At 40.5% G+C, this 24,573-nt stretch overlaps 1 protein-coding gene across 3 annotated transcripts in view; it reads left to right on the top strand.

Moving 5' to 3' along the window:
- The window catches only part of nrip1b (nuclear receptor interacting protein 1b), a 169,342-nt gene extending 164,812 nt beyond the window's left edge, over positions 1-4,530 (top strand). For all 3 annotated transcript variants that reach the window (XM_077504211.1, XM_077504213.1, XM_077504212.1), the window contains one exon: positions 219-4,530. In XM_077504211.1, the coding sequence (XP_077360337.1) occupies positions 546-4,148 (3,603 nt within the window). In that variant the 5' untranslated portion in view covers positions 219-545 and the 3' untranslated portion in view covers positions 4,149-4,530. The remainder of the gene's footprint in view (positions 1-218) is intronic.
- Positions 4,531-24,573: the final 20,043 nt, after the last annotated feature.

Raw genomic sequence — 24,573 nt, 5'->3', positions numbered from 1 at the left:
AAATTTTAAATTTGGATGCAATCAGAGCTAATCTACATTTGTCAGTACATTTGTCATCCATTAGGTGCTGTAACTGGAGTTGGGGGTGGTGGGACAGTTGATCTGAAATGTTGCTAAGTAACGACGGTGCCAGACAAGGTGGTGAAATGATTGTGATATAGTGGTGTGCCAATTCCTGCTTTTAACAGTTTCCTTGTTTTCTTTCTCAATGCCCATAGGTCCCTCATGCGAGATGTGCGAAGATTTGCCACTGACACCCAGAGACATGGAATGTGATAGCATCTTTCCAGCAGTGTTCCTCTGACTCCTCATGTTCAACATGCAAAAGGCAGTATGACAGCCTATGGTGTTTCAAGGCATACAGTATTATCTGGATTACATGTAACCATGGTTGCTGTTTCACCCCTGTGTTGACTGGGTCCACCAGACAGTGGTCACATTTGTTTGTGCTTGGGAAGTGCATGGCACTGTCAACCTGATGATTTAGTTGACATTAGTTTCACTGTAGCGCTGCTGAACCATACAAGGGGATCCTTGTATTGAACATGACTCATGGGGAGGAGCCTGGCCCTGAGACACACAAGGATTCAGCTGTTTTAACTTATCTGGAAGGTTTACTGATGCATCCAGTGGTGGCTGGGGCTGGGGCCACGACAAGCAGGAGGTCTGAGTCTGCCCACAGCAACCAAGATCAGGGAGACAAGGTGAGCGGTCCATTTCAGCTACCAACTCATGGCCCCACAGCTCCAAAGGCTGGAAACAATGGCCCAACAACCATTGGTGCTTCACAGCACTTGAAGAAGGCCCGCCTCTTGCGCTCTGGTGCTTGGAATGATCCAGGAAACCACTGTTTGAGTTCACCACCAGTGGAGCTTAATGGCCAAGCGGAAGGGATGCAAAATGGGTCACAAGAGGATTCTCATGGTGGGGAGAGTACTCTTTTGGCTTCCCTGCTTCAGTCATTCAGCTCACGGCTTCAGAATGTGGCAATGTCTCAGCACTCAAACAAGCCCCCGAGTGAGTGTTCCTCTCCTTCCGCTGTGCCATCTGCAGATAAAGAGCCACTACCCGTGTATGGAACAGCCTCAAACCACTTGAAGGGCTTAATGAGAAAGAGCAAACTTCAAAATCACAGCAACACACCTTACAGTCGTCGAGGACACAATCATGACAGACCACCAGAGTCACCTCGGGCGGCACACAGTGCCACACCCCCTTCTGCAACTACAGCTTCTGAATCAGTATCCTGTACAGACCGTTTAAAGGCTGTTGCCAACATGGTGAAAATACGTTCCAGTCCAGCCCCTTCACCCAAGCCCAGTGTTGCCTGCAGCCAACTAGCCCTACTGTTGTCCAGTGAAGCTCATCTCCAGCAATACTCAAGAGAGCATGCGCTCAAAGCCCAGCTCTCAGGAAGATCTGCCAGTGAAAGACTCGCTGCCATGGCAAACCAGCAACATGGCCTTGACAAAAGGCAGAGTGTGGGCGAAAGTTTGCCAGAGACTACAGAGACACCATGTTCTTTAGCAACCCAAAATGGAATGACACTAACAACAACACTCCCTCGGTTGGCCTTGTCCAGTCCACAGAGCCCCCCTTTGCTGTGCGGGCAGGGCCAAAGCTCCTCACCCACTCCCCCACATCCTCTGAGCCACTTTCATAGCCAAACCTCTCGGGAAAAGCGAGTCTTTGACTCACGACCATCTCGCCCCCCTCAAACATGCAGCAGTTTGCTGTTACTTCTGCTCAACAATCACAACAGCCAGAAGCAGCTGACAAAAAATGGACACCTGGATGATAGCTGTAGTGTTCTACCACAAAGCGGCTCTTCTTCAGTTACATCTGATAGTGAATGTTCCACCCATGAGAAAAGCCTGACCAAGGACAGCAGCGATGCAGAGACTTCCTACTCAAGCTGCTCTCCCATGGATCTCTCTATGAGAAGCTGGGCCAAAAAACAATATACAGGGCCAAAACCTTCCACCCCTTGTTCCTATTCTGCCTCGTGTTCCACTTTCACACAGGTTGTGGCCAATTCTACCACTGCTGTTTCCTCCAACGTGCCAACCTTCTCTTGTAATTCTTCTGCTCCCACCACGAATGCAGTTTTATCACCGCTGCCCACTGTTGTCGCTTCTGCCTCCAATTCTATTTCTTTATATTCCTCTTCATCTGCCTCTACCTCCTCCTTGGACAAACTCACAGAATCTTTATTAACGAAGTGGAAGCCTAAGCCATCAGCACCAAATATGGTGAAGAGCAGAGAGCATAAAATTAACCCAGACCTAAAATCCGAATCTAAGGTAACATTAATGCAGCTTCTGCTTGAGCGCAAAAATAATGATATAGTGAATAAGAACACAGATGAAGATTTGCCACTTGATATAACTATGGCCACCATGTCTAGAAGTCATCTTAACCTTGTGTCCTGGGAGGAGTCGAGGACGAATAGCCCAATAGATAAGCTTGTAGCCCAAGTTAAGCCTACGTGCTCCCTTAGTCGGGACCCAGGCGGTACATTGTCACCACACCCTCCCTCTCCCCAAATCCAGTCAAGCCCATTGGATTTATGCAAGTCGAAAGCCTTCCCTTCTGAGAAGGCTTCAGAGCCCGCCTTCAGTGCCAGTAAATTGTTACAAAATCTGGCTCAATCTGGAATTGCTTCATCCTCCCCACCAATCCCACCTGGCAAAGGAATGAGTCAGGAGCTTGATAACAGCAGGCCTTTATCCCTATTGGAAAGACTCAATGCTCCAATCAACCGGAGTACCACCGCCACCCCGCTCACTGACATAACTGCAGGAAGTGCCACCCCTTTAAATAAGAAAGAAACCTTTCCTCCACCTTCACAGATAGAGAACCTTTTGGAGAGGCGCACAGTGTTGCAGCTTCTTCTAGGGGCAGGCTCAACAACAGCTTCAGTCAGCCACAAAGACACGCCTGAAGGGAGTGGCAGGAGGAGTGCAGAGTTGGAAGGGGGAAGTTATGACAGGAGCCCCGGTGTCTCAAACATCTTTAATAGCGTTGACATGTCTGCGGTTGGTGTAAGAGTCAAAACAGAGGAGGGGGTGAGGCCATCCTCTGCCAAAACTGAGGACGTAATCAGCAGAAAGAGACAGACCAGCTTTGAAAAACCTAGCCCCCTGTCAGATACAGACTTAAAAACAGAACATCGACCTGCTGAGGTTATTGCAAAATATGGTCTACTTAGCAAGTTGCTGAAACATCAGACAGCTACGTACTATACCAGTGCTGCTTCGCAGACTGAGTCACAACCCAGACAGGTAAAAGAGGAAAAGAGAGAGTATCCCAGCCCTAGTCCTAAAAAGAGACGCTTCCATTCTGATCAGACTGACAGTTTGGATAAAACCATGTCTCCAAGAGCATTTCAAAGGGGTGACACAAACATTTTTACCACTTCTGGTGCTCAGGTGGCGCCAGACAAGCAGGAACAACTGAAAGAAGAGGAGTTTCCAACCCGGAGCCCACCAAGAGAAACTTTTACCAGAGAAAGTAGGGGATTCAACGTCCTCAAACAGCTGCTGCTCTCTGACAACTGCGTAAGAGAGTTGTCTCAGCAGCACTGTGGGGCATCCAGCCCTTCTATCCTGCAGGCCAAGAGCAATGCTAACGGCAACATCCTCAGTCAACCTGCCCCGAACCACAGCTTCCTCCACCTGCCCAGCTGGCACCCTCATGGTTCGCTCAACTCAGGGCTTTCGAGTAATGTCAGAAGACTGCCCACTTCTCCTGCAAGTGACAGCCGTATTCGCAGCCCCCGGAATCATCACACGGCGCCATGGAAAGGCGCACACAAAAAAGACCCACCGAATCTTGTCAAACAGGAGCCAGAGAGCACCGTTCAATGGAATAGTCAGGAGAATGACGAGGGCTGTGACTCAAACCCGGAATCTCCTCGGCTGTCACGTTCCAACCCTATCTTGTATTACATGTTGCAGAAGGGCAGTGTTCAGCGAAGAAAGGACATGAAGAATCAGGCGGAAGCGCCTCAGCCAGTTGTGAAAATTAAAGAAGAGCCAATCGGTGACATGCATGCCTATGAACAAAGCTCCATCCCACAATCACCAACCAACCGCAATGACAAGCACAGCCAGGACAAGCAGAGGCTGAGTCAGTCATCTGAATAGAAGTTGTATTGTCAAATATAACATGATTATTATTGATTTTTTTTTTTGTCTATAAATTTTTTTTGAATGCTTGCCAAATTGGTTGACAGAGAGTAAAATGACAGAGAAAAAAAATGGTAGTTCAAATTGCACACTTTTAAGGGTGCACCGATCACAATTTTCCATCCGATCGCTGATTTAAAAAAACAAACAAAAAAACGTCTGACTTGTCGAGACCGAATTTTGTCGGTAACGTTTTTTGGTTTGTTTGTTTTTTCATAACAAGCAGCATCAGTGTAACCTTTCCTAACGACGGCGTATTAGGGCCACATACAAATATATAGATATATTTTTTTAGAGGGCGGGGTCAATATGATGAGAAGAAAAGTGGCAATTTTGCCACTTTTTAATATGACGAGAAAAAAAGTGGCAAATTTGCTACTTTATAAATTTGCCAGTTTATAAAGTGGCAAAATTGCCACTTTATAAACTGGCAAATTTTCCACTTTTTCTCATGATATAAAAAAATGGGGAATTTGCCAGTTTATAAAGTGGCAAATTTGACACTTTTTTTCTCGTCATATTAAAAAGTGGCAAATTTGCCACTTTTTTCTCGTCATATTAAAAAGTGGCAAATTTGCCACTTTGTTCTCATCATATTGCCCCCGCCCCCTAAAAAAAAAAAAATATATATATATATATATATATATATATATATATATATATATATATATATATTTAATATATTTGTACGTGGCCCTAATACAATGTCGTACCTTTCCCGCAAGATGAATTATCGCCAAAAAAAAGAAGCACAGAAGCTGGGGAAAACAAACATGGCAACATTTTCATCCTTGCCATGATTGATCAAAACAAAAGTTTGGTAGACGTATACAATTTACCGCATCGCCGAATTAGTTCAAAAAATTGTACCGAATGCCCCGACTTTTCCCGAGCAGATCACATTGGAGCAGTCCCAGATTTATACTGAACTCATTTGAGTGATTCACATTATCAATGTGGCTCTTTCCAGGTTAGCATCAGTGTTCCAATATTGTTTTATTATAAAACGTTTTGTTTTAACTACACACGAAGTAGATCTCTCAAAAATGAAAAGCCTTTCAGCCATCTCAGCAGATGAGGACAATGGTTGACTTTTTCAGATTTCTGAGGTGGGAAGATGAGATCAGTGGAAAAGAGTGGTTTATTCTTATGGCATCGGGCAAAATTAAAGAAATCCGTGCACCCCAACACACTCTGCTTTCTTTTAGTCGTCCAGTACTTACAAAGAAGAATATTTGGCTAAATGTACTACAGAAACAACCAAAATTCTCAAAATATCTCACCAGTGATGCTCAGGCATTTTTTATATTTTAGTATTGGTGGCTCAAAAAGTGGGTAGCACTCAATGTAGTTGTATTTATTTTCTCCATCCCAGCAGGTTTAGCTCAATAATTATTGACACTGTATCTGACACAAGCCTTGTTGAATGTTAACACAAGGTTCAAAGTGTATTGCAACATGTGTGGGATTTTGCAAAAATTATTTCTTTTTACCTTTTGACAGTGCAAATTCAGGGAAGTGTTTTTGCAGATTGTGTAGTTTTTAGTAAAATGGTAACATGGCAGCAGCACAGTACTACTACACTACTACCCTACTATTATTACGACTACTACTAAAAATCTGATCATCTAAGCTTACCACCCCAGTTAAACACACTGTTTATATTTGTACACAAAGTTTGAATATGAAGCACATTGGCTTTACTCCTAATTTCTTCTCAAGGAGCACCCAGAGTTTGCACTATTGAAGCCAAATCCTCCTCGTCCGTCACAGAATAATTAAATGGCAGGTGATAAAAATGTCAGTATTGTTATCTGGTGAGAATTTGACAGCGAGTGATTTCCTCCTCCATTTCTTAACTGTTGTGGTTTATAGACAGACCTTCCTGTGGCCGTCTCTTGATTTGTAAAAATGTCCAAAAGAATTGCATGATAATGAAGAGAAGACCACAGTTTGTTTTCAAATCATTGACTATGCTGTATTTGTTTCATTTTAATTTCACTTGCCGCTTTCTCCACTTAGTAGTGTGATCTTTTGAAATACATATTCATGTCTCTTCAGTTATTGATACAATTTCACAATGGTTTGATGTATTTGTGTAAATAGTACTTTCAGTATGAAAGATGACTATTTTGTAATGTTTAAGCAAAGATATTACCCTAGTTTTTATTGCGCTGATATGTAAATTTGAATTATATGCGTACAGGTGTATATACAAAGGAAGAGGATGATATGCCCTTTTTTGGGCGGTGGGGGCGGGGTGGGTGTATGGGTTGTTCTTTGCATGTGTCTATGTGGTAAATGATAATCTATTCTGCGCTGTGTTGTGTAATAATGTCTGACTTTCCTCACTGCTGCCTGTTGCATGCAGACGCATGGGAACTACCTGTGTATCCCCATTGGTGATGGGGGGAAAATGTTAAGTCTTAAACATAGTTCTCTCTCTCTCTCTCTCTCTCTCTCTCTCTCTCTCTCTGTCTCTCTCTCTCTCTCTCTCTCTCTCTCTCTCTCTCTCTCTCTCTCTCTCTCGTTTTAATCACGCTGAGTTTGTTTGAGATGATGAGGGGTGTATTTCACAAAGCGGGTTTAGTGAGAAACCTGGGTAAAGAAATCCTGAAAAGGGAGGTAACTGAAACCAGAGGATAAGAGGGAACTCGAGCCTGTTTCATAAAAAGAGGTAATTTAAGCCCTCGGTCAGTTACCGTAGCAACAGGGTCCATCAACCTAACCTGGTCGGTAGCAGGTTTTTCACAATGAACCTCGAGTTTTTCCCTGTACCCGCCTCCTTTCAGCCACACACGACAATTCATTATGTCATTCATTCAGACTTTTGCGGCTATAGCATAAAGTCCACTTTTGTCACGAACATGGCATGTTCTCTTGACAATAACCCTATTGATGAAGGTGCCGCAATATTCTCCCTCGCATGATTGCACCTAAATGAGATGAAATAATGAAATAATTCAACAAGTTTCCCCTCTAACATTGTGATCGCAAAGGACTATACATTTAAATTTACGCGTTGACCCGAGCAGCAAAGGTTTGTGTGTTGTTTTTCTTCAACTTTTTTTTTTTTTTTTTCCTGCCAAGAACGGTAATTCACGTCAACGGAAATCCCAGCGAGTTCTGCCAATAACATTAATTGTCGTCAACTGTCTTTGTGTTGTTCTTTTCCCCAATGGGGCACCGCAATGTCTCGTGCAGCTCTGGTTTCATGAATGAGTTGAAAACTTTTTCTTTTTTTTTCTTCTTTTTTTTAAATCAACCACCATGGCCAGTATATGGCAGCATTGTATCTCTTTTCAATGGGTTCCCGTGAATCAAATTACATGAAAACATGGCGGATCTTAGGAAATACGTTTGTCACATTAACTCTAATTCACAGAGCATCACTAAACCAAAAATATTAGTGTCAGTCACTGTTGTGCAGAAAACAAACGTATCATTTCACAAAAAGCTTTTTTTTTTTGTCTTTTCTTTCCATTATAACTTGCTACCTTTTCAAATGGAGATAACTAAAGAACAGAATAAGGTAGAATCATACTTTTTTTTATATATATATATATATATATATATATATTAAGAGAATAGAATCCAATCCTTTATATGGAATCAACCATGTTTACGTAGTCATAGCACACAACATTCTGTTTGCCTTGAAAAATGAGTGCAAATGCTTGAAATCGTCTGGCACTCTTGGTGGTTGTCTTTCTGGATAACGTTTGGCAGTAAAAGAGTGAATGAAGACATGTTCAAATTCGACGTGATCGCATTAAGATTTTCAGTTGAAAGGGGAAAAAAAAATACAAAAGCAATGCGGAAGCAAAGGGCGCGCCGTGCTTGGCTTCCCCGTTGCCATGGTGACTTGATGAATTGGGGCTCCATTGAGGCTGTCTATTAACTCTTTGACTGCCCAACGTTATCCAAAAAACAACCCCAACGGTACCAGGCGATTTAGAGAATTTTCACTCATCTTTCAAAGCAAACAGAATATTGTGCAGTATGACTTCATAAACATGGTGGATACCATTATGAAAGATTGGATTCTATTCTTTCATGAGAAAAAAAAAGTATGTTTCTACCTTATTCCGTTCTTTCACCATTTGAAATTAGGTCATTTGAGTGACATAAGCGAAAATACAAAAATATCAAGAGAAAACAAGCTTTTTGTGAAAAGGTGATTTTGTTTTGCACAACAGTGACTTTGACACTGTTTTTTTGTTTAGTGACAAGGCAGCGCTGCACAAGACGTTGCGCTGCCCATCGAGAGAACAACCCCCCCCCCCCCCCCCCCCCCCTAAACGTAAATTAACGTTTATGGCGGCATTCATTACAATTTTAGAATACGCCATTAAACGTTTTTGGCGGTCAAAGAGTTAAAGTCCAGGAGAGACTACTCAGCGTTGATATAACTCACTGAAATCAGCTGGACTGGAACCCAAAACGCAGAGTTTCCTATCAGAGGGTATGTCAAATCGTTGTTCAGGGTTAATCTCACAGTTTGTTGAACCTCCTTTGTGAAATACACCTGAGGTCTTTAAATAACCACAGACTGTTGAACAATTTGACTAAAAATATGTGAAGAATATAAATGTGCATTGAATATTTTTGTGATTATTTTTTTTCTGTTACTGGTTAAAGGTCCGCGGAAGGGCTTTAGTTGGAGAATTGACGTACAATCATAGATTTGCATTGTGCATCTAAGAATTTGTAGCTGCAAATACAAAAAAAAAAAAAAAAAAAAAAAGGTGGTTCAGTTTTTTTTTCTTCTCCATGTTAAAACCTGAACATCTATATATATATATATATATATATTTTTTCTTTTTTTTTATGCTTTTTTCGTGTACACTTGCACTGATATCTCTGAAATAAAGTTCTAAAATGCATGACCTAGTTGAATGTCTTCCACTTTTTCGACATTGCCCTTCAGAAGCTGATTTGTCACACATTCAAGGGTGTCTTGTTTAGAGAGAGGCATTATTGTAGGGCATGCACTTTTTGAGGCCGATGCCGATACCGATTTTTGGCAGGAAAAAAATACTGATTACAGATTAATCTGCCAATTATCAACCAATTTACCAACTAGAAATGCACGACGCGCCCCTCGCTGTTCAACATTCAACAAGGAAACGGTGAGTCATTCTGCGAGAACAGAATTAATTGTAATGTCCGTTCGTCCATGTTAGGTTTGTTTGTTAACTCCGGCGTCGGCGCTGGCTTCCTGGTTTCGTCACAGTTGCATGTCCCGCCCCCCAAACGCAATGTCGCTTTGTGATTGGTCCGAACCACCAGTGGTTCAGGAACGGCAGTTATCTGCGAGAGCGGTACAAGATGGTATTCTCCGGAGTTTGTGAACTCACAAATACCGTGAGAATTCTAGTGATGTGTCGGTCGCGAACGAGCCGGTACGAAGCCTATGTCACTGTCACTTTTTCACGTGTCTGAAGCGAGGTTTGGCAGTGTCTCAGCTGCCGTGCTCAGAGAGGGAGACAGGAAGAGAAAGGGGAGGGGCATGGTACTGCACGTGGAGCACATGCTCCGCCTCGTCTGGCAGCCGCAGACAGACAGAGACAGGAGGAGAAAACAGGAGAGGAAAGGACGACACACAAACACGGTTTGTACAAGATGAGCCGAAAACGCTGTAACGTTTGTAGACATTTTAATTGGTTCAAGTCAGATGAGAGACGGAGCCGGATCAGCTCGTCCAAGTTGATATATATATATATATATATATATATATATTTTTTTTTATGCAAATTTAAAATAAAGCAAGGTCTTTTATCCTGGACCGGGTGAGTAGCTAATGTTTGTTTTGTTCGCTGCTGCTGTTGCAGTTAAATTACTACTCACTATTTTGCTATTTTGAGTGTTGTTGGTTGAAGTTTTAAGTTTGTTTCTTTATTCTATGGAGCCTATTAATTTGTTCAATAACATGAGAAAAAAAAAATTTTTTTCTTTGCTTGATAATTGTTGCTATTTGCAGTCAGTAGAGTGCAATATTTAGTTCACGATGTCATTTATCAAAATGTATGGTAAATTGTCATAAATAAAAATAAATAAATGAAAAAAAAAGAAGCTGAAGTTAAAAGAGCCGCTCTTTTCACTGAGCCGATCCAAATGAACCGGCTCACCAAAAAGAGCCGAAAATCCCATCACTAGAGAATTCATCTTGCGAGAGCAAGGTTACCTCATTGCGTTAAATTTGAAAATGTGTTTGAAATGAAAGGTCTGACCTCTTGTCGCATTCAGCCTTTTCTCATTTAGTCTTAAATACCTCAAATGTTCAAATAATTGCACTTTTTTTTTTTTTTTTTTTTTTTTTTTTTTTTACATAACCTTCTGCCGTTAACTCATTATTAGAATTCACGGTGGGCCACAAATGGTCCCTGGCCTGGACTTTGGGTATCCTGCTCCTTGCATGCCAATGAGCCTCAGGTGTCCACAGTAAAGATTGTTATCTCAAAGTCAAAGGACATCCGAGTCAAGCAGCAAGTGTCTCACCAAAAAGCTGTGTCTTCATTGAAGTTAAGTGAGAGGATGTCCTGTATTCGCTCCCAAAACGACGACTCCTGATTTGGCTGCTACCCACTAATGCTGAATGTTAACAAAGGCAGGAAAGACAGTGGAGGCAGGGACGACATATGGAGGTCACCACATGTACAATGAAAGCCCAAGGGTTTGCCAAACAAAACTACTCATACTTTATAGCCCAAAACAAACATAACTGTGAAGTAAATACATTTTTAATTGTTTTGGGTAGTGGGGCCTGTACTGGGTACTTTACAAAGCAGTCTTTCACATGAGACCTTTTTACAGAGGAGACAAGCTCAAGCTACTTGGTTTGAATGTAAAATCCAGTGAGCAAACAAACGACTTTTTGTCTGCATTGCACTTCTGGAAAAGCAGCACAGTTCCCTTCAGCCCTGACTTCCTTTTTTTTTTCTTTTTTTTTTAAATTTAATTTTAATTTAATTTAATCCTCCCCATGACTGACTGCACTCTTTAAACTCCCAGTCACCCTTCTCCTCTGTGAACTTCTCCATTTCAAGATTCTTATCAAGCCTGAACCATCAGTAACCTCTTGATTTCCTCTAATTGCTGAAGCGGCGGTAAACATAAAAGAGAGAGTCTCAAGTTTAACCTGAGGTCAATGTGTAAAACTTGACAATTGGCTGTTTGTCTGCGTGCACTCTCACCTCGATTCCCTAACCTCAACTTGTGGCCAAAAGACCAGGGGCCACATTTATAAAACAGTGCGTGAAAACCTGCGCAGAAAAGTACGTACGAACGAAACTTAAAACTCACGCACGCAGAAAAAAAATTGAGATTTATAAAACCGTGCGTAACCACACATACGCATATCTGCACGCAAGTTCCCTTTATAAATGCCACACGATCCCAGCCGGTGTGCGCAGCAGATTCCACGCTGTTCCCCGCCCCAAGTCCGCCTATTTCATCCCATATTTGGCAATGGAAAGCAACTCATCTGCGTATTAATAAGCAGCACGTGTTGGCAAACACCAAATCAAAACAATTTGGACGGTCAATGAAAGGCAAGAAAGAAGGCTAAATTCACCGTGATATACATAGAATTTTTGTGTGAACAGTACGTCCTATTAACCCCCTCCAAAAAAGATTAAAACAAACAAAAAGAAAGATGTGCATTGATATGGAGAGAAATTTGTGTCTTTATTTTCAATCAAACAAAAAAGGAATTTGCAATCAAAAAAAATTTTCAATCAAACAAAAAGGGGATTTGCAATCAAAAAAAAAATTCAATCAAACAAAAAGGGGATTTGCAACCTCAAATAAATTTTAATCAAACAAAAAAGGGTTTTCATATAAAATAAAAATTTGCAAACAAAAAAAAACATTTCAAACATGGATTTGTATTTTAATAAAATCTTTTGCAAACATTTTTTTCATTTTGTTTGCGAATCTGTTTTTTGGTTGCGAATCTGTTTTTTGATTGAAACCTGTTTTTTGGTTGCGAATCTTTTTCTGTGTTGTGTGGGCGGGGTCCTCCGTTCAACCGATGATAGAAGCCTTGTCATTGGTCAGCTTGGAAGCCGCTGCGACAACTTTTATTATAGGAATGGGGGTGTTACAATGTTCGTCTGACTATTTCCTGGTTCATTTTGTCCAGTCGCCGCCAGCATCGAGGTAAATATAACCCCCCCCCCCCCCCCCCCCCCCTCACTTCTAGTTTTCCGTTTTGTTTATCTGACATTTATCTAAAAGCAACCCTTGATCTATCGTTTATCCGGTGATTTGTTCTAATCATTACAATTAACGTAATCACTCACTCAGCATTGCTTAGCCATGTTAGCTAGCTAGGTAACTGATGGTCCGATACATGAGTCAGTCATGAACAGGGCCGGCCCAGGCTACAGGCGAGCTAGGCGGTCGCCTAGGGCGCCATCTTGTGGAGGGGGCGCCAAATTGCAGAAAGGAAAAAAAAGAAAATTAAAAAATTAAAAAAACAAACACAAAAAGAAGCTGTGGTAAACAATCCTTCAGTGTCATCTTCACCAGAGGCTACTGAATGTAAGTGCATGGATGGTGCATTTAATACAAACAGCCATAATTTCTGACATTGTATTCTATCATAATGAAAAAAAGGATTTGTTTTCCCTGCTTTAACACCAAAATAATTTGAAGTGATGTATTTTGTTTCATGTACAGCTGAAGCAACAGCCAGTCAAGCACCAATCAGCAGTACTTTGAGTGACACAAAGCTCGATCTTCTAGATCCAGGTGACTATTTCAGTTATATCAGCTATTGCTGCATCATGTACAGTGCTCAGCATATATGAGTATACCACCTTTGAAAAATGTAAAGATTTTGTTCAATATCTCCCCGCGACCCTTGTGAGGAATAAGCGGTCAAGAAAATGGATGGATGGATGTTCAATATCTCAATAAACAGAAGAACAATTTCCAAAATATTGACAAAATGTTTTCTGTAGAATACGCACTTGACTCACAACATGAAAGTAAGGTTGTAATAGGATGCATAGATTACAAAATCTTCAATTTAATCAAATTAACTAATGCAAAAAAAAAAAAAAAAAAGCAACCCACAACAAAAACGACTACATCTAGTATTTTCTATGAGCTCCATGACTGTTATGGGTAGCAACATGTCTGCTAGGCCTGGAATTAACAAGCCTTTTTCTCGGGGTCTACTTATTTGTGCAATATGTACTCTCATAAATTAAAAAAACAAAAACAAAAAACTCTTAGCAGAGATGCAGTCATTTCTTACCTGGCCAAAATCCAATATGTCAAGCATGGAACTTTTAGTTTTTCTAGAGGAGAAAAAACTTCGAGAAATCTATCCCAACATGTGGGTAGCACTCAGAGTGGCCGCTACCATACCAGTGACTGTAGCATCAGCTGAGAGATGCTTTTCCAAGCTTAAACTAATAAAAAAACTATTTAAGGTCTACCATGTCACAAGAACGGCTAACTAGAGTGGCACTTATCAGCATCAATCAAGAAGTATCCAGGCAGCTATCCTTTGACGCACCAATTGATGCCTTTGCTGCAAGGAGGTCCCGGCGTGCACTATTTTAAGTATTTGCCGTTATGTTCCTAAGTTATTTAGTGAAGTTTTTTTGCACACTATTCACATTATCTGTGAATCACCTTATTGCCAAAGTTTTACGATATATCAAAGTTTGTATATTGATACATTTACTATTTTTTGTATCTTACACAATTATTAATGTACATAGTGAAAACATTTTGAGGTTTTAAATACTGTCATTTTGCAAAAATTGCAATAAAAAGTTGCATTGCATTGTACTTCTGTTATTTTTCTTATTTTTATTTGTTTGTGGAATTTGGTATTTATTGTGTGGTGTGCTATTAAATATAATATATCTATAATTTTTTTTTGTGTGTTTTTTTTTTATGGGATTGGGGGGGGGGCTACCATGTACATTTTCGCCTAGGGTACCAAATCATGTAGGGCCGGCCCTGGTCATGAAGCTATGTTGTTGGCAGTCAAAACACAAATATACGACTCATTGGGATAGCGGTTAGTATGAAGGTTTTTTTTTTGTTTGTTTGTTTTGGGGGTTTTTTAACTCCTAAAGAAACCTTTGCATTCGCTTTACATACAAGCAGGACTGGGAATCGAATTTATTTACACTAGCTGCTTCCCCTTAATTTTGGATGTTTGAAGTAGAGATTAAATTCGTGATAATTCTGTGATTATTATTTATTGGTCCTGGTTGTTTACTGTATGAGTCAGATTGAAACAGAAGGGGAATCTGAGTTGTAGGTGTACTTTTGCAATTACACTGACTAGATTTTTTATTTTAGAGTGCGAGCAGACCAAGGGGTAGAAAATGTAGACATAGCGAGATGCATGTTTACTGTAAGAGGAGCAGGCCAAGGCAGTTTTATTGCTGGTAAAAGCGTACATAACCAGAGGAAAAAACTTTATATGAGTAAAAGTTCTTGGAGTTACTGTAGCTTTCATAAATGTATTTGATATTACAGATCCAGCAAGCTGAAGAGACACTACCCTTGGACCATCACGGTGAACACGGGATCGTTATACCTGACATCCACTGTCGTTTACCTGAGGAAAGACTTGTTGCTTTACGGCAAATCAATCCAAACAAGGAGTCCTTGAGTTTTGGTCGCGTCATTTATTTGCAGACTCTCAATGTTGCTTCTAGTGCTAGTGTCTCGCGGCCCAAAGGGTCATTTAAATTTATGTAAAAAATGAAAATAAATTCCTGTGTAAAACAGTTTGACTTTTATTTCATAAAAAAAGCATGCATATGAACTAACAACCAGTCAATTATTCAGCATTTTATAGATTTTATACAGACATTTTTCTCAAGAAATGATTGGCCTGCCAACAAGAAATCAAGAAAGCTCAGAAAATGAACTGTTAAACTTAAAACAAACATTTTGGTAGGAACAGCCTGTAATTACTCAAAAAAATGAAATGGATGTGATTTTTTTTTTTTTGCCCTTTCAATTACACTGTGTCAAATCTGGCATCAAAGGTGATAGCAGTCAGTAGATGTGATTTAAAGGAATGGTAATCACTCATATGAGCAGTTGGAAATGTAATGGTGTTTGTGCAGGGGGTAACATAATGTGTGACCTGGCATTTGTACCTCACAATTGTGGTAAAAGTTTATTGATATTTTAAATTGCTCTCTGTCTGACATAAGCAGGTGCTTGTGGCCCTGCTCAGTTATCCACAGCATCACCTCATGAAGAGAGGTGACCAACGACCAACTTCATCTTCTGCATCTAAAAAGTAAAGAAAAGTGTGCTTGAATTAAGTACCAAACATGTAAAAAATAAATTCTGACAAAGTTATGTTTGACACATGTTTTGAACATTATTGAAACAGGAAAACTACAATGAAACAATCACAGGAACTAAATGTATTTATATTAAGTAATCTCAGTCACTTCCTCTGTATTTCAAACACCCAAGACATAATAAATGTAGCAGAGGCTACTTATTTCAATGACCAGAACTTCTCATAAGTGATTAATAATTAGCATTTTATTAATGTAATGATGTAATGTAATAAAATAATCATGAATAAGCATAATAACAGCTATCTCAGCAGGCCGTTTATTTGGGCCGTTTCTCGTACCAACAAAACATCACGATTCATGACTAGACTAACCAAAATCAAACGTTTACGTGGCCTGGATCCTAGTAGTAGCAATGTCACCGCTTTGACGGTGCATGAGTTCCCCCTCTTTTTCAACCTGACTCGTACAGTAAACAACCAGGACCAATAAATAATAATCACAGAATTATCACGAATTGAATCTCTACTTCAAACATCCAAGATTTAGGGGAAGCAGCTAGTGTAAATAAATTCGATTCCCAGCCCTGCCTGTATGTGAAACAAATGTATGTATGTATGTATCATGTATCGGACCATCAGTTAGTGATGTGCTTCTCGGGTCGAATCCCTGAAGCGTGTGGCGAGTAATGCAGATGAGTGGTTCATGAACGGCGTGTCAATGCGTGTGTTGATGACGTACGTGGTGACGTTTGAAGCCCCACGAAGTAGGTGTACCACGTGACTTATTCAGGAAATGATTCGCTCGGTTTGAGTGTAGTTCGAAATAAAAGCGGCAAAGAAACGCTATGGATTCCCCTTCACTTTTTGTGTTTTCGGGTCCCTTATTGCGCTACTTTTTTTGCTTTTGGCATTCGATTTGACGAGCTTCTTTTTGCGATGGAACCAGCAAGAAAGAGATTTTCCCTTGTTTAGGAGCACTTTGAGCAGATCTCACCTCAGAAGGTAATGCACTGCAATTACGGTAATATTTGAACAGATTCCAATAATAAAATAAAATAAAATGTGACAACACATAAAATTCAAATTTTTCTGTTCACAGTTGAAAGTCCCCTTCAGTACTGGGAATCACAGAAATATACGCGTCCAATTCTATACAAACTTGCTATCTCATATCGATGCACCCCTGCTTCATCAGTACCATGTGAAAGAGTTTTTTTCCAAAGCAGGTGAAATTCTCGGCAAAAAAAAGAAACCGCCTGAGTCCAAAAACTTCGGAAAAAATAGTTTTTAAATAAAAATGAATAAGCACTTTATTTTATGTCCTTATTTCACATTTTCACTTGTTGCATAAGCACAAACATAGACAAAGTAACACAGAACAATTCATGTTAAAACACTCTTCAAATATATATTCTTTTGTATTTAGAGCATGATTTACACCCCACCATTTTATTGCATGCACCAAGCATGTTATACATTTTTCTGTCCACATGATGGCGTAGTCGAGGAAATGAATCATCTTGAAGCCCCTACGTGTGTGTGAAGCATTTCACTGCAGGGCTTCACTGCTTCACGGGGCTTCATTTTGCCATCACTACCATCAGTTACCGAGCTAGCTAACATGGCTAAGCAATGCTGAGTGAGTGATTACGTTAATTGTAATGATTAGAACAAATCACCGGATAAACGATAGATCAAGGGTTGCTTTTAGATAAATGTCAGATAAACAAAACGGAAAACTAGAAGTGAGGGGGGGGTTTATATTTACCTCGATGCTGGCGGCGACTGGACAAAATGAACCAGGAAATAGAAGAACATTGTCACACCCCCATTCCTATCTGACCAATGAAAGTTGTCGCAGCGGCTTCCAAGCTGACCAATGACAAGGCTTCTATCATCGGTTGAACGGAGGACCCCGCCCACACAACACAGAAAAAGATTCGCAACCAAAAAACAGGTTTCAATCAAAAAACAGATTCGCAACCAAAAAACAGATTTGCAACCAAAAAACAGATTCGCAAACAAAACGAAAAAAATGTTTGCAAAAGATTTTATTAAAATACAAATCCATGTTTGAAATGTTTTTTTTTGTTTGCAAATTTTTATTTTATATGAAAACCCTTTTTTGTTTGATTAAAATTTATTTGAGGTTGCAAATCCCCTTTTTGTTTGATTGAAATTTTTTTTTGATTGCAAATCCCCTTTTTGTTTGATTGAAATTTTTTTTTTGATTGCAAATTCCTTTTTTGTTTGATTGAAAATAAAGACACAAATTTCTCTCCATACATTGAAACCCTCATTGAAGGGGTCGAGTCACGGAAGGCCAATAAAAGTAAGCTTGACGAGCTGCGGGCACACAGTAGCAGACTTTCATTTTTTTAAGAAGGAAAAAGAATAAATAATAATATTAATAATAATAATAATAATAGTAATTAAAAAAAATAATCCATCCATCCATTTTCTTAACCGCTTACACTTTTGTCTTTACTCGACCTACTAAATTGTCTCAAAATTAGGCGATCAATAGGCCACCCTGTTGTTAATAATCCCAATGTTTTGCTTATGGATCTTCATCTAGAATCACGGCTGCGTGGATCGCATTGTGAACGATATGACTGACACGCGCATTTCTTTCTTGTACTTGCATGACAAAACCCTAGCTATGCAGCAAAGATGCACCAAGACTGTATTTTTCTAGTTATTATTTTTTTATTTGTATCCTTCCATCCATTTGTGTCAATATACTATATTTATTTAGCCTTAATGGCAATTGCGCGGCGGACGGGTGAAGTTACGATAGACGCATATTGTTGCGCGGCGCGATGATGTAATGCGTGTAGTATGTGTCCACATTATAGTTGTCACTAATGTGATTTGTTGCATGAGGCTTTTTCAAGATAGGTGATTATTGGGAGAAGACGGCCGTTTAAGATGTTTATTTGCGTGCAACTTTCCGCCCCGCTGCGTGCTTGTGACGTCGGAGCAAGTCTGCAAATTATTATAATGTGACCCAACATCCAGCGTACATGGCGCTTGAGGAAATAGAAATGCACCACAAAGTCGATTGTGTCGCTGTTTTCCCGTGTCTCCAGAATGTGCGGATTGCGTACGGTAGGTCCAGACTTGACGTGGCGGTGCGTAAAGTTTCACGTTTAGTTTGTTTTTTATAAATACCACCTTTGGCGCAGAAATGTTCGTACGTAGAGTTTTGGCCTCATTTTGATCGTACGCAAGCTTTATAAATGAGGCCCCAGCACACTGCATATGTATGTTGATTCCCCCCTTTCCCAAAGGAAAGTGTCCCAAAACAACAGAAAACTTTTTTTTTTTTTTTCCAGATTGTATAAATAAAAAATATACAAAAAACAAACAAACAAACATACAACAGTGCCTTTCTTTGTTCAGTCATATAAGAAGACATTTAGCTAACACATTCAAAGTTGCTACAGTGTACTAGCTAGCTCACAGGTGTCCTCATCTCACTCGCTGTGTCAATATGAACTTTGGACCTCATGTGTTATATAAACTGTTTTTAAGGTTTGTTTACTTCATCTTATATACAATACAGGTCTCGACAAGGTTTGCATGCACACACACTGCACATAGTTGCATTTTATAGGTTGCCTGATCATATTCTGTAAATGAAAACACTATGTACACACAATCAGGTACACTTGCATATCTACACGACTAAGAAAAACAAAATCGCAAAAATAATATACAGTATTATAGTAGGAAATGCACAAACCTAAATTAATTATGCTTCAGTTCATGGTTTGTTTTGTATCATGTTGGAAAATTGGCAAAATGGTGATGTTTTCCAAAGTGAAAGCAAAAATATCATCTGCTTTCATGTAATGGAGGATGGCAGAAATGTGAGAATATTTACTGTTAAAGAAGCTGAAGTTCTGAGGATTTGGATAATTTTAAATGAAGGTAGCCTATATGAACAATTAACCGACAGTCAAAAATAATTAGCAATTAATTTGATAACTGATTGGTTGTTAATTATTGCACCTCTAATATATTACAGTATAGCTGTGTTGTGACCAATTCAATACCCTGAGAAAGAAATTACTTGGATGAATGACAATATCCACATCATATAATATAGCACAGGGCTCTACACTAACTTTTCCACTGGTGCGACCAACTATTTCAGTTGGTCGCACCACACGGATTTTGGTCGCACCCTTTTTGGTGGGAGATACAGCATGACCGTATTTGCTGATGTCCGTCTGATGTCTCAATTTGCATAGCATAAGTTCAGATGCCGTAAAGTAATTAGATTTGAAACAGTAATTAGATGTGGAAACATAAAATATAGTTTGTTGTAGTTTTTTTTTATTTTGTTAATGAAAATGTTTTTTGAATTTCTGTTTTAGTTATTTTGTTAGTTTTTCCATTCTCATAATTTTATATTTCCACTACAGAGAACGCTTGAGCACTGGGTGCTGCTGCTGTTATTTATTACAGTATATATCTTTTTTTTTTTTTTTACGAGATAATGTGTAGAATTCAGTGCCATCTAGTGGCAAACTAATATAATGCAACAACCTAAAGATTGTGACAACCTATGTAATATAACTAGCGATTATGTTTAAAAAAAAAAAAAAAGCTTGTTGATGCACTAGAACAATGAATGAACTTTGGAAAATCAAAACATACTATCTCAATTTCTGAAAAGCTGATCACGTGCTGTAATATTACTGGCATCGTGCCAAAACCTCAAAGTAAATGGTTGGCAAAATGGTATTGGGGGCGGGGCGCCTTTCATGTGTCTGCATGTAGTTGCGCCCCTGCATGGCGCTAACCGGTAAAAATGGAGCGCCTAATTCACTAAACACGCGCAGATGGGGAAATCCGTCACTAAGGGGTCTATTCACTAAAGGTTTGCGTCGCCTTTGCACCGCGCTAACCGGGAAAAATGGAGTGATTAGGGAGCGCCTAATTCACTAAACACGCAGATGGGGAAATCCGTCATTAAGTGCTCTGCTGAACAGATTGCATCACGGTGCAGCAGTCTTATTTGCGCGAATGTAAATGAGGTAACTTGCATACATTTGACGCAAAATCTGCCCACCCCAACGCAAATGAGACTCATTGATATGTAGCGTCTAATTCACTAACGCAAGCGCAAATACCCACACCAAGTTTGCGTGACGCAAATAACGTTTTTGGAAAGCATGTATTAACCTGACGCACCTCGATCTCCGGCAGTGCATGCCATTTGCCGCACAACATGCACGGCTGATCACGCAAAGAGGAGAGAAAGAGAGAGAGAGGGGGTGATTTTTCCGTGTTAGTTTAGAACACATAACATAACCCAGGCTGATCGGCAATGGCAGGGAGGCTTATTACGATCATTCTTACATGCCAGATGCATACTGTACGCCCACGCCAACCTCTGAAAATATATTTTTTTAAAACGATCGCACCAATAATTTGTACTTTATGAATGAATGACCTCGTTGTCTTCCTCTCTGATCTGTACAGCTTAATGGCGCTATAAACGCTTACTCTCGGTCCAACCTCGCTTTCTGGTAATGTCATCTTTCTCACAACTGTTACTATAACAACCATGTTGTTGGCGCAAATCCAATGCCATGTGTGGTAAATCAGGTGCAAATTTGCTCCAAGCTGTCATTTTTGTGGGCGTGTTTGCGCCGGTATATGATTAGAGCAATATCCTTAGTGAATAGGTGGGTAACTGGGCGCAGACTGCGGGTGCAGTTGAGGTGCAATATTTCGCACTATTACCGGACGCAGCGCATTCTTAGTGAATATGCCCCCAAGTGCACTGCCAACCAGACTGCGCCCCGGTGCGGCAGCGGTATTTGCGTGTATGTATATTAGGTAATTAGCCTATATTTGGCGCACATTATGCCCACCCCAATGACCTCCGATCATTTTTACGTGCCAGATGCATACTGTACGCCCACGCCAACCTCTGAAAATATATATATTTTTTAAAACGATCGCACTAGTAAGTTGTACTTTATGAATGAATTCTGTCATTGTCGTCATCTCTGCTCTGTACAGCTCAATATCCTTAGTGAATAATTGGGTAACTGGGCGCAGACTGCGGGTGCAGTTGTGGTGCAATATTTCACGCTATTAGCGGATGCAGCGCATTCTTATTGAATCTACCCCTCAGTGTTTTCAACCCCACCCTACATCCACCGTTTTATTGAAAGCAAAATTTCCTGAACTTTTTGTGAGCAGCTGTACACTAATGACAGAAAGTTAGGGATATTTGGCTTCATACAGTCATCTTGCTGTTTAATGTGACGTCATGAGAAAAGGCTTCAAACAGGATGTTCTCAGGGGGAAGCGGCTACTAATCCTGGGTTCACACCAAAAGCGGGGGGAGGCGGTTCGGCGGCGCGTTTGCATTGTAGTCAATGGAGTTCGCGCGCACCAGAACGAAAGTGCGTGGGGCGGTGCGGAGGACGCGTTTGGCAGGCTGGGACGTGGTGCGCAGCAGCGAAAATCCGCACGTTTGTGACAAAAATCTGCACATTCGCCAAAGTTTAAAAAATTGAACTTTTTTCGTATTTCGCCTCACGGTAGCCAATCAGCTTCGAGTACGGGCTACGTCACATAGCGTCCTCTCTATTGTCACCCCGAGCGCAACAACACGCCAGCCGGGACAGAATGGTGAGCAAAGAAGTAGCATTCAAGTGCTGGTAAGTTTGTTTACTTGCTAATGAACTGTACCGAGATAGCAGCAGTGTTTATCATCCATGCCAAAGCTATTTTTAGCGCAACTGCCGGCCACCAGATTGCCACGAAAAAAAGCAAAAGTGCTCTCACGTACCTCAAAAAAGGAGAAAATAGTGCCACGGCTGTTTAGTCCCAGGAAAGAAGTGGCAGGAGTTGGCGGTGCTCACTTTTTGTTGACTCGCTAACGTGCTCCACGATCGTTGTTCACCAAGGGACACGCCTCCTCCGTCCCGGGGCGCACGAAAGCGCGAATGAGCGGCAATCGTTCCAAAAAAACTCTAGCTGTGAAACGCTCGCGAAGGAACGGTTTTGGTGAGAACGCATTAGGTGTCATCAGCAGATTGAAACAGGAAGACTGGAAGAGTCACAGAAAGCGTAGAAGTGGATGTCTGTTTGGAAACATGATGAAGTGCATTAACTTTAAAAAAAAATCACAATGCAGACTTCTCAGCTCAGTCTTGTGAAATGTAAACAGATTTGATGGATCTTAAAGGACATTTTTGGGTTTATATCGAGCTCCAAAAAACTTGGAAAAACTGAAATATACTTGAGCTACAGTACAGATATACCAGTACCATGTGTAAAGGGTACTGTTTTTCAGATTTTTTCCAGCAGATGGCATCATCTTCCTTTCAAGTGCTACCTTGGCATACACACACAAGCAGCTAAAGAGATTAATGATTCATGAAAATGATGTCACTGGGTAAATGAAGTTGCATTATAATTCACAAGGTATGTTTTTAGTGCTGCTGCTTAACCAATATTTTTTGTGTATGTTTTATGCCAAACTATTAACTGGGCATATATATTACTTAAATAAGCGATCAGTGCACTTTATTTTTAATCCCTTGAAACACTCGTCTTGCCTGATCAGATACATCCAAATTTGACCACGAGGCAGAGGGGTGAGCGATCAGTCACGAAAATCTGGAACGCTGTCAGCAAGCCAATCAAAAATTAAACGGATGAATCAATTGACAAAGTCAAGACAGTTGTTTCTATAATCTGACTAGATCCTTGGGTGACAAAATGACACAAAGAGTACAATCAAAATACAAATTTAATGAAATGCACATAATAAATTTACATGTAAAGTACATAATCATAGGTATAATGTGGTAGCACAGTGGAAAGTGGGTGCTATGCCTGCCTTTCAGTCAGAAGGCCCAAGTTGAATATCGGAATATCTCTGTGTGGAGTTTGCATGTTTTCCCTATGCTTCCATGGGTGGTTCTCTTCATATCTCAGCTTACTTCTACATCGCAAATCATGTTTAACTGAAGTCATAATTACAGTAAATATTACTTGTAAACCCATCCATCCATCCATCCATTTTCTTGACCGCTTATTCCTCACAAGGGTCGCGGGGGCTGCTGGCACCTATCTCAGCTGGCTCTGGGCAGTAGGCGGGGGACACCCTGGACTGGTTGCCAACCAATCACAGGGCACACAGACGAACAACCATCCACACTCACACGCACACCTAGGGACAATTCAGAGCGCCCAATTAACCTGCCATGCATGTCTTTGGAATGTGGGAGGAGACCGGAGTACCCGGAGAAGACCCACGCGGGCACGGGGAGAACATGCAAACTCCACCCAGGAAGGTCCGAGCCAGGACTCGAACCGGAGACCTCAGAACTGGGAAGCGGACGTGCTAACCACTCGACTACCGTGCCGCCCTACTTGTAAACCATATTTGGAAAACGGTAAAATAAAAACTGTTAAATATGGCAGTAACCGGGCTGCTGTTGTTCTGCTGGGTGATGTAGGATTTTCTCAGGCCACTGCACAAACTAAAATTCATTACATGCCCTTCGTAACCTCAAAACAACGAGGCTGTCGTAAACCGACCTGTGTAAAGTACTCCACTATTACCTGGACTGGCACCAAAAATCTGCATTTGCTATTCTTGTTCATTTTAACAAGTGTGTCCCGAATCGATTCAAATCGGTTATTTACTGTTCTTTACCCCAAAACCCTTCTTAGTCCAACAAATGGAAAAATCCAATCTGAATCAAAATATAAAATGGCAAATGGAGTGCACTTATGCGCTTCATATGCATTATGCATTTGCTTATGTCATTCAAACGTGTTGCAGCTAACACTGACCCATTGACACGGCGTATCAACTAGGGACATAATAACAATGGCAATTCCAATATTGCAATATTAAAATTGCCACAATATCATCATCATTATGTTGTTAAAAAGGCAGGTTGTTTTCTATTTGTGAAGTTCCAGCGCCCTCTGGTGATTAGTTTATATGTGCATTTTTATTTTAATTAGGTATGTTTTGGCTAATGTGGCAGTTATCACTCCCATAAATCAGTCATACCAGCAAATATTTTCAACATC

This window comes from Festucalex cinctus, chromosome 18 (genome assembly GCF_051991245.1).
Source record: "Festucalex cinctus isolate MCC-2025b chromosome 18, RoL_Fcin_1.0, whole genome shotgun sequence".
Taxonomy (NCBI): Eukaryota; Metazoa; Chordata; class Actinopteri; order Syngnathiformes; family Syngnathidae; genus Festucalex; species Festucalex cinctus.
This window is presented reverse-complemented; position numbering and strand designations above follow the sequence as displayed.